Source organism: Pleurodeles waltl, chromosome 1_2, assembly GCF_031143425.1.
Source record: "Pleurodeles waltl isolate 20211129_DDA chromosome 1_2, aPleWal1.hap1.20221129, whole genome shotgun sequence".
NCBI classification, from domain to species: Eukaryota; Metazoa; Chordata; class Amphibia; order Caudata; family Salamandridae; genus Pleurodeles; species Pleurodeles waltl.
The window spans coordinates 657,494,246-657,505,149 of NC_090437.1; the positions used below are offsets into that span (position 1 = coordinate 657,494,246).

Sequence of the window (10,904 nt, forward strand, 5' to 3'; positions counted from 1 at the left end):
GGCAGAAATGGCCGTAACTAATTGCCCCCCAAAGGGGAGCGACCCTTGCCCAAGGGGCCGCTCCCCGCCAACAAGAAACAGGAAAGTAAACAAAAAAAAGAAATCCCTGGTGTCTAGTGGGCATTCCTGCTGCCCGATCGCAATGCGATCGGGCAGCAGGAATGCTCAAAGAGACACCGGGGGAAAGGAAAAGCCTTTCCTTTCCCCCAGTGCCTCTTTAGACCAAACCCCCCACCCACCGGGAAGAGGAACTCACCTCTTCACTCCACGCCGCACAGGAAGCAAATGGCTTCCTGTGCGGCGATATCCCCATAATGAAGTCAGCGCGCGATCGCGCGCTGACGTCATTATGGGGGGGTGGGGGGGTCGGGGGTGGAAGGGGAAGGGCTTCCCCTTCCATCCCTGACTTTGGGGGGGGGGGGTGGGGGGAAGCACACAGAGGGAGCGAGAGCGCTCCCTCTGGGCTGTGTGCCGAGGACGTAGTGGTTACGTCCTTGGCACAGCAGCTCTGTGCCGCAGGACGTAACCACTACGTCCGCGGCACAGAAGGGGTTAAACTAATAAGATCCCAAGTCTAGGAATCTAGTCACTAGTCAAAGCCAATTGTTGTTCAGTCTCTGTTTCTGGGGTTTCAGACAGCCCTGAAAGCAAGTGACATCAGCGTGCAGGAGTGCCACCTATATGGGTCCTACATAACAGATGAACAACATTGGTATAGAGTTGCACAGCAGCACCTACAGGCTCGCAGAGGTACTGCGCACACATTTCTAGATCCAATCTGACACCTGGGGAATATTAAAAAGTTGAGGAATCTGAGGTGAGTTATATTCTCTACCATAAAGAGTGTTACCGAAGGTCTGCCATTGAGAGTGCCTGCAGAGTGAAAAATCAACACAGTAATGATTAGCCTCCTCTTTTTCATGAGCATGGAGAGCAAGAGAGTGGCCACAGTGTGAGAGGCAGCTCGTCCTCCATAGCGTACCAATCTTTTCTCCTGAGTAGACCAACTGCTATATTAGCTAGATTAAGCCTTGTAAAATCGGATTACACGATCATACTGAGATCCTGCATGGCACCAGGCCAAGCTATGTCTTCCCCTTAATCTTGTAAGTTTTATAAAGCCCTTCTTCAATTTAAATCACCACTTAATTGTCGACCTTATGACAAATTTCTAATGACAGCAAATTTATATGATATGTCTGTGGTTAGTTATTTTCTGGAACAATTGTACGCTATCAAGTGGTGCTCCTGAATCATTTGGAGGCGTAATATTTCTGGTGGGTGGTGAAATAAATTAGTAGTCAATGACGGAGATATTTGATAGACTCATTGTCATGTTCTCGGTGCTGGTTTAATTCATGATTGCAATACCCAAAACCAGAATCCTCAATTTATAGCCAATGTTTGTTTACTACATTAATGAAGCAACTATCTTCACTGTTTCACACACATTGACACAGTGGGCACCCAAGGAAAAGTAGGGTAACAGGAACTCTCGTGGTACAAGATCCGATTGCAAGCTGAGCGTTCCTTGTCCTCTGAGATCATTTGACATTGTAGCATGAAAAAATAAATTATTGGCCCTGATGCCAGGCTTTTACTGGGTTTTTATTTCACATTCTTTCTGAATTGACTATTTTTGTGTTCATTATCCTGTGCTGTTGTATGAGCTGTAGAAGTAAGTTAATCATGATAGGCACTGTTATCGAGCTGGCACTTAACACCACAGCATCAAAGAAATTATAATGTTAAAGCTTGCCTGTTGCCCACTTTAGGCAACAAAAATCATGCTCCTGCAGGGCATTGGAGCCGAAAGCTGTCCGGGCAGCTTTATGAACGGACATTCACCCACTCACACATTCACTGAAGAAAACATTTTGCATATCAGGCAAAATAAGAGGAAGGTGGATGAGGAATTTGCTAACTTTGGTTGTAATTATATTGATATAGCACTTACTACCCCTGATGAGGCATTGAAGTGCTTTATGCCAGGCAGCACGCTGCTCTGGAACCCAAGGATAGTGGTTATTCCAGTGACATTAGTTATTGTTATTTGTTGTTGTAGGGCACTGAAGTAAACCATTCCATGCATTCACTGTAGATTCTTTGTGGTACATTGAACTAACAGGAATTGGGAGCGATCATTTGTGAGCAGATATGTGAGTTCACAAGGATGGTTGGGGTTAATAGAAGCACTAGAGGTGCTTAGGTACTGTTAGTTTGCAGGGGCTTGACTTTCAGGGAACAAGAGATTGTAATGTCTTAAATGAGTCAGAAAGTTGCGAAAATACATTAAAGATTATGGTGCACATGCGCATGCTCAGAAAAGGTGGTGCTGATTGAGCTCAATGCCAATTACCAAGATCCACTTCAGTGTTACTAGGATATATCCAGTAGTTAGGGGAGGCACAGTTTCTGGCCCTTGAGTCAGGAATACTGCGGACCTTACTCCCTTCAAAGTAAATAGTTGGCAATGAGGCTGTATCCTAAATGTCCTTGTTGTGTCAGTCGGCAAGGAACCCCTCTGCAGGTTGCTCTTTCTTTTCTCAGTGACTCTGGATTCAGCTGCGCCTAGGTGAAGCACCTCTGCCATTGTTAGAATATATATCATGTTAATAGTTTGAACCTACATGTTTGCCTCTTTTTTTGCTGGCTGTCTGGTTATGAATATCTGCCTACATTGCAATGGGCTCCTCAAGGAAACAAATAGGCCTCCTCCTTTCCCAATAGTTGCTGGTGCTACCGAGCATAGTCTGTCATTGCAAACTCTCTTCCTAGTTATGACAAAATCTGCTGCTAGTGCCAGCAGCTGATCCATGTCTTGATGTGTGGGTTTTTTCTGTCCGTCTTCGACGCACCTGAAAGACATGGTGTACAGGGTCCACACGTGTAAAAGTTCACAAAAATGTTCGCATCTGCTGGAGAGCCCGCAGAAGTCTTCTTCCTGCTTTGGGTTCAGAAACCCCAAGTGCTCTGGTGAGACACCATACCTTATCCCACCTACTAGAAATTGACTGGATCTTTGGACTCAGTGAGGAGTGTGGTAATCAGATTCATTCTACACAAATCAATAACATGGGAAACATAAACAATTCTAGACACCATGACCCATTTAACCATAAAGTCAAACTCCAAACTGAATAAAGTTTCAAAGCTTTATTACAATCCCAAAATCAATGTAACACAGATGGTGCGCAAAACTAAGTTATAAACATACATGAAAACCATAAGCTGACCCAAACATCTAAAATAAAAAGATTAAGCCTGCTAAACACCAATACTACTAAACACTAACACTCCAAGAAAATAACACAAGTTAATAGAATTATAATATGCACATTAGAATTGGATTTCAAAGCAGATGATGGTGACATCAGTGAATCAAAATTCAATTAATATCGATCATTTATCGGGGCTGGGCCACCCTCATCACTAATACGAATTTGGACTTGCATGTGTGGGAACCGACTAACACATGTGGGCAAAACAAAAAAGAGACAAAAATAATTTGGAAAAATAATCTAATTATTAAATATCTAATTAGGATAACTCACTAAAAAATGTACTGGTGTAATCATCTAAGCTGGAAAGGAAATAGGAAACCACTTTTAGATTCTACTTCTCCTCATGGGACAGCAGACAGAAAAGATTCATCTAGACAGAACATTCACAATGTCTCAGGATCCATGGATAGCAGCATCAGGAACATGAGCTGCACATAGATCAGGTCAGAAGTTCAGAATTTGTTGGACATATTAGCACTGAACAGCATAAGTAAATGGGGCAAGCTAGAAAGGATGACTTTATTCTTCAGTCAACATCTAAGGTACTTCAGGAGAAGAGAGAGCAGCACCACATCATGAGTCACCAGCAAGCCATAACTGACTACAAGTTTCAAACGTCTTCCCCTAACTAGAAATGTTCATCTGTTTCTGATTAGTTGATTGTGTGGGCCCATCTTGCGCAAATTGATCAAAATCCAATGGGAGATCGTTGACGAAATCAAGTTTGCAACTATTCCGAATTTTCTCAGGGAAGGTGCAAAGTCATCTTGATTAATTCATACAGTTCAGCCAAAATATTACATTTATTTGAGATTGCAACTTTACAATACAATCCGTTCCCACAGCTCACAGGATGACTAACATTTCTCATAAGAATTTAATAAAGCTTCCTGTCTTGTTCGAATATTGTTAACTTGTTATTTAGCAAGACATGTTCTCTGACTTTAATACAATAAGTCATTCACCAACACATTAGCAACATAGGGATTAATTCAGGTTGAAAGGAACAGAATAAGCTTGCATTTCTTCAACTACTGCTGCAAAATTAATCTTAAAATCTAGTCAAGAAAGCCTAAATGCATATTATTAATGCAATTAATACGTATAAATCCTATCGCGCACCGTACAATTTGAATCAAATATGCAATGTCCAGAATGAATGGAGGTCACAATTGCAGTCACAATTCAAATGTGCACGTTTTACATTTCATGTTAGTTTTTCTGTTAGGCTTTAAAATTAACCTTGTAAATTGCCACATGCTAACTTCTACGCCACTAATGTATTAGCAAAATTTGATCTCTATCACATCAATCATGGAAGTCTTACCTCTTGCCACCATGAGACCAACATGCTGATGCAATGTGTCAGTGTGTTCATGCACTGTAGCCATCTAGTATGGTGGACTGTAGCTGCACTTCCACATCATTTGTGTTTGTTACTGTTATTGTGTTACTTATGTGAAGCTGTGTAAAATAAATTCATTAAAATTCTGAATATTGATTCTAACCTCCAATAAAATGTTTAGAACAAAAGAAAACACAACTTTAAGTAGGCTGCAACCAGCCATTCTTTAACTCTACTAGGAAATCAAGTGGATAGTCTGCTGTTCTTTTTAATGCTAGGAGTGACAGTATCATCACTCAATGGATAATACGAAGTTGGAAGAGTATGGTCGATGGGATGGGCCGTGCTTTCTACACCAGGGGCTGAGGTTCTTTAGATAAGGCCAAACTGTGTACAGGGTCCTGGATTGTTGGCGCACTTGTAATATTATAACCTCTGAAAATGGCTATACCAGTCATTAAAAACTCTCAGCATACGTTATAGTCTTGAGCCATCTACGAGAGCTTTTATGGGGGAGGATTTAGAGTAACTGCTTTGTCATTCACTTAAATTTTAGACAAAGTGCAACTAAAATTCTTAATAGGGCAGATTGAACTGAATGTTCAGCATCTCTTCTTCACTTGGATAGTGTGCTTTTCCCATCCCATGTACGTGCTGGTACTCTGAGCAGTGAACATTCAATGCGCTTGGATGTACTTGAAGAACACCTCGACATAGTCATGTACGTCTCCGTGTACACATATTCAATTGTATTATATTTCAGTGGACATGGTGGTAGATAACTTACATTTCTACTTGAATTACTTTATACATGTTCCACAACAAAATTGCTGGACAATCTTCTGAAATCACCAGCAAAGAAGTGCAAATGGAATGTGTCTGTTTTGCCACCCATGCAAATCCCTTGTTATTTGTACACCAGATCCAGGTTCTGTTTACTTCACTTCACTGTTTTAGTATTGACTTTTCCTGGATTTAGGTCTTCATTGTTGGCATTATTTGCTCCTGAGGATCAATGCCCATTGTTTGTTCTTCTTTTCAAGGTGACAATTGTGGAAAAGGCAGACAGCTCCAGCGTGTTGCCCAGCCCCTTATCCATCAGCACCAAGAACAGGATGACTTTCCTCTTTGCCAACCTGAAGGATCGAGACTTTCTTGTGCAAAGGATCTCGGACTTCTTGCAACAAACATCGCTTAAAATGTACTCCGAGAGGGACTTTGGTGAGAGCTCTGATGAAGAGGTAGGAAGCAAAGTATCCAAGTACCCTTTCTTGTTTTCACCAATCGCTGTACTTGTCAGGATCGAAACTGGGCGGGGGCCGAAAGTTACTGTTGTACTTCTCATCTTTATAGGACATCTATTGAGCCACGTGATGGGGCAGATGGCCTTTGTTCAGTTTAGAGGTAAAACATTCATTGAAAAACACAACATGAAGCCGGCCACATAGCAACACTCCCTCTCATCTACTTTATGATGTATGCAAATGAAGGCGCCCTCTGAAGCCACTGAAATTCATGCAGAGGCCGAGATTCCTTATAGAGTTTAAAAAGTAGATTCTGCTCAAACTTTCCAAAGTCATAAGTAGGGTGGCTCACACCTTCATTGTATATGTTACTAGGTGTTTGAGTGCCTGGAAATGTGTTAAAATTAAAACCACATTAAGCAGAGTTAATTATCCTTGTGACAGAACAAGAGAAATGGAGCAAAAACCTCTTGCTAGAGTGCATGGGTACATTTCAAGTTGTAGCTGCACAAATGAAAATTCTGCAAGATCGGGATCCAAACTTTGTGACCTCTCAAGTACAAAACACGGCACTGACGGAACCTGAGTGTGCCTGGAGAGGAAGACCTCTCTTGGAAGGCTAACACCTAACACCTCCAATGGTGCTGCCTTATGGGGAAGAGCGGTCTGGAAAGGTGCCTATATGGCATTGTGTTAGCTCTGGAGTACCCACCCAATCCCCAAATCAAATTCCAACTGGTGAGCCTTAAACGTCCCAGGGTCTGTGAGGATTTGCTGGTGCGAGGTGAAACTGACGCACCTAAGCCAGGGGTATTTCTGTAGCACTTCACACCTATTACAAGAAGTGTTATGTGACTGAATTCCTGCTTACATGGTTCTTGGCACTCTTCTTATAGGTGGCCTGTAGCTTTGCAGTCTGGCTAATGTTCGTCATGCAAGACTGCCTGGAAATCTTCAATGTGGGCTCTTACCAGTCTGCAAATACCTAGCAGGCTTTCATTTCCTCTGCAGACACACCTCGCGCACAGGGTTACACGCACTCTGTATGCAGATACATTAGCCTGACACTCGCAACTTAAGATGTCTAATGTTACTCCTGTAAGTTTCCTTGCTCTCATGGATGTTGGTTCGCAAAAATGCTATTGGTAGTGGCCGTGATTAACCCTTTGACCTCTGATGAATGAACACTACAGGGTGTACCCTGTGAGCCATAAGGGCTCTCTGTTTACTTCCTGTCCTGGTGCTGCCTTCTTGATCCCTAAGACCAGAACTAGCAAACTCAGTGGCAGGGGACCAACTCGCAAGCAAGGGATATCAGCAGTTTTCCTCTGTCGACGTTGCTCTGTAATGATGCAGTGCTAGACCTCTCTACCGGGTCGGAGTGGCTTCTGGGCTGTCAAAGTGTGAGTTTGGCAGACAGAGTGGTTTATCTAATTGTAAGGCACTATCAACAATAACAAAACCTCGTGGCTGTACTGGGTGTTACGTGGGGACCCATGAGACAGTACCCCAGTTCTTTGCTCGCGTGTCAGAAGCCTCAATTAGTCACACAAATGAAGCTCTGTATTATTAATAGGCACAAGGATGCCATTGGCTGTTGTTCCATAATTATCTCACAATGAACTCTTTGGAGTTTTATCTTTTTAATTCCGTCTTATGTGGTTATTGATTCTCAGATCACAAGGCTGGCACTGCTGTGTCCACCGCTATTTATTTTTCTGATTTGGGTTGCTTCGCATTCTTTGTGAGGAGGAACTGTCCTGGTGAAAATAAAGCTTTCCCTCACAACTGTTGAAAAGCAGGCCTGTAAAAAAATATATCTACATTTTGTTGGTAAATAAAGTCTAATACATGATCAAATGTAATCACAAACATATGGTTTCCCTCTGCCATTTACTTATGCTTGGTAGTTTTGTTTGGGGTAGTCAAATGAAGGTCCGGCTGTGCCTCAGAATGTCTGAATGTTGCTCACTGAATGCCTTTCCCTCTCTCGGGTGGTTTACATATTGAATGAGGCCTTTATGGAAGCATTTGAATCTGTCGGCAGATGACACACTTCCTCTTTTCCCTATGAAGGTGATCCCCAGGGTGAGCAGTGGTGTGTCCTCCAGTCCCCAGAGCGGCTTGTCCTCAGGCAGTGATGGAGAACTGCAATACAACCTGAATGGGAATGGCGCCCCGACAGCCACGCAGACCCTCATGAACATGTACCGCAGAAGGTCACCAGAAGAATTCAACCCCAAGCTGGTAACTTCACTGCTTAACTTTCTTTCTGAGGGGACTGAATGTGCCTTAGTTGCTCAGGGTAATGTATTGCTTCCTCCCACCTTGAAGTAGTGTGTAATGTATACTATAAATTCTAGGGCCCTGGTTAGGCAGATTTAGTTGTGGAGAAACCTGGTGATAGGAATTAAAGATTACAAGTTACTTTTCTTGAAATGGGGAAAACAACTATGTGGACCTACTTTTCCCTGGTCATATTAAACACAGTATTCTCTATTACATGCCAATTATCACTCCTGCTTACCTTACCACTGTACGGTAGGGGGCAGGGGAGGTTGAGTGCTGGTAGGGGGGAATCTTCCATGTTTCTCTGTGCCATAGGAGGGACTGTGGTAGGAGACAGGGTCAAGCTGTACTCTCAGCTTCTTTGATTTTATCAGCGGGAATTTTCAGCTGAGGAAAATTGGACTGATGTTCTGGGCCAGTTGTGATCAGGCTGTATCTTCCCCAGAGGACCATCAGAATGCAGTCACCTCCTCTCAGCTTGATGTCTCAGAGCAACTAACGGTTTGCCCACTTTGCTTTCCAGTCTGTTCATGTCAGATTCTCCGTAATGTCCAGGCTGAATTAGCAGTCCCACTTCCATCGAGAAATTGGCATTACAATATGGTATTTACTTTTTAGTGTCTCCAGGTTAAGACAGACAGATGTCCCTAACCTTGCTGCCTTGGGTCGCATTGTTGACAAACGCCCCTAATAATTTGATGTTTTCCAAGATGAACTCTTAATTTAGGAGTTATTTTATTGCATTGAACTAATTCCAGGGAGCCTTCTTTTGGGCTCTTCCCTGTTTCTCAAGGAGATTTGCCATCAGGGTTCTAGCTCACCAATGTTTTGCCTTACCCCAGGATTTCCTTGTTTCCCCTATAGGCTTGCCTCTTCAACCCTTTTGGCTACCTTCTTGACTTCTAGGCGAATATTTTGTAGGGGAAATTATTCTATATGCCAAAGAAAAGCATGCACAGGCATTTGAAAAGCTGACCTTTCTTGCCACTCTGACCTTGTTCCTCTGGCCAATTTGTTTCCTCAGGAGGTGGACATAGATAACTGATCCATGCTCTGTAACTGACAATGTAATCAAGTGAACATGGATGTTGGACACAGCACCATGAGGGTGGAAACTGAGCAAAGATATTTTGCCTCAGGCTTGGATAGAGTAACAGCTAGCTAAGCTTTTTTTCCTCGGCCAAGAAAGCCATGCCTCTTGGCATCTTTGACTCACATGCAACATTACTCTTTTGGAAAGTAGCTAAACTGAACATACTTATCTTAGTATTGCATTTGTACTTGTGACCACCTATTTTCCTCTTTTTTCGCTTCACTAATTATTCAAGTACCAGATTATCTACAGTGAAAAGTATGACTGTCCTTGAAGTAAAGTATACTTTTCAATATTCTTTAGGCCAAGGAGTTTTTGAAAGAGCAGGCATGGAAGCTTCACTTTGCAGAGTATGGCCAAGGCATCTGCATGTACCGGACGGAGAAGACCAGAGAGCTGGTACTGATGGGCATCCCAGAAAGCATGCGAGGGGAGCTCTGGCTGCTTCTTTCAGGTGAGCAATAACAGATTCTCACTTTCCATTGTGTGCTGCCAATAGCAATGTTAACTCACACACCTGTGGGCGCTCACACTGGGAACACAGGTTGGCAAGGCACTAGATGAGTCAGAAATGAACTAAAGTGCAGTGATACTTACACCTTTTTTGCCTTGCAACTAAGAAAAACAGCAGCTTCAAAACCATTTACTGACACTATGGAAAGATTTGTCAAATTTAATTTATTTTATTTGTGCAATTTTATATAGTACAGCCCTGGCCTGAAAGCATCAGAGCACATTACAACACACAGAATACAGGGTTAGAGCAGGTTACATTAATAGTAGTTGAACTCTGACGTTTACATCAGTGTATGTATACAGGATTTACCACAAGAGACAGTTACAACAAAAGGGCAAAGAACATGAAGAGTTAAACAAAGGAAGATCAGGGCTCATTGGAGAAAGTAAATAAGTCTGGTTGAGGCTGAATTAACCATATAGGAGGAACTCGAGGTCCTTTCTGAAGGCTCCCAGGCAGGTGGTTAGACAGTGAGGGAGGCAGAGCGATCCAGATTTTAGTGGCGCTGCCAGAGAAGGACTGGTTGATGTATCATTCTCACCTGAAGGTGGGGGGGTTCCAGGAGCAGGAAATGGGCATTTCTGGAATGCCTGTTTGCTCTGGTGATTTTCAGTTTCTCATTTTGATAGGAGGGAGAGGAGAAGTGGAGCGCTCTGTGGGTGATGCAAAGGATTTTAAATTGGGCTTGTGCTTCAGTGGGGAGCCATTGGAGGGTTAGCAGGGCAAGGGAAATGTGGTCAAATGTCTTGAGTCCTAAGACAAAGCGTGCTGCAGCATGTATTGTTGCTCTCAGTGGGCCTAGGTGAACTTTGAGAATGCCGGAGAGGAGGGCAATTCCATAGTCTAGTCTAGAGAAAACAAGAGACTGTACCACAGTTTTTAGGGCTTATTCTGCAATCATTTGTCTGTCTGATGCCCCTATGTTGGTGTTGTGGGCTGTTGGCCATGGCTGGTATGTGGCTGTGAAGATTAAAATGATTGTCCGGGGTGATGCCGATTGATCTGGCACTCATGACAGTGGCGGGCAGCCTATGAAGGTGGAAAAGTTGGCCATCCATTCTTGTACAGGCGTTTTTGCTTTTGAAAGTGAGATCGAAAGAAATTCTATTTTATTTGGGTTGAGTTTTAAATG

The 10,904-nt window shown here is 43.0% G+C and overlaps 1 protein-coding gene across 1 annotated transcript in view; it reads left to right on the top strand.

The window, feature by feature from the left end:
- Positions 1–10,904, top strand: part of TBC1D9 (TBC1 domain family member 9) — a 404,439-nt gene that overhangs the window by 273,146 nt on the left and 120,389 nt on the right. Inside the window, exons 7-9 of the mRNA XM_069242582.1 lie at positions 5,673–5,870; positions 7,950–8,120; positions 9,559–9,709. Of these exons, the coding sequence (XP_069098683.1) occupies positions 5,673–5,870; positions 7,950–8,120; positions 9,559–9,709 (520 nt within the window). The remainder of the gene's footprint in view (positions 1–5,672; positions 5,871–7,949; positions 8,121–9,558; positions 9,710–10,904) is intronic.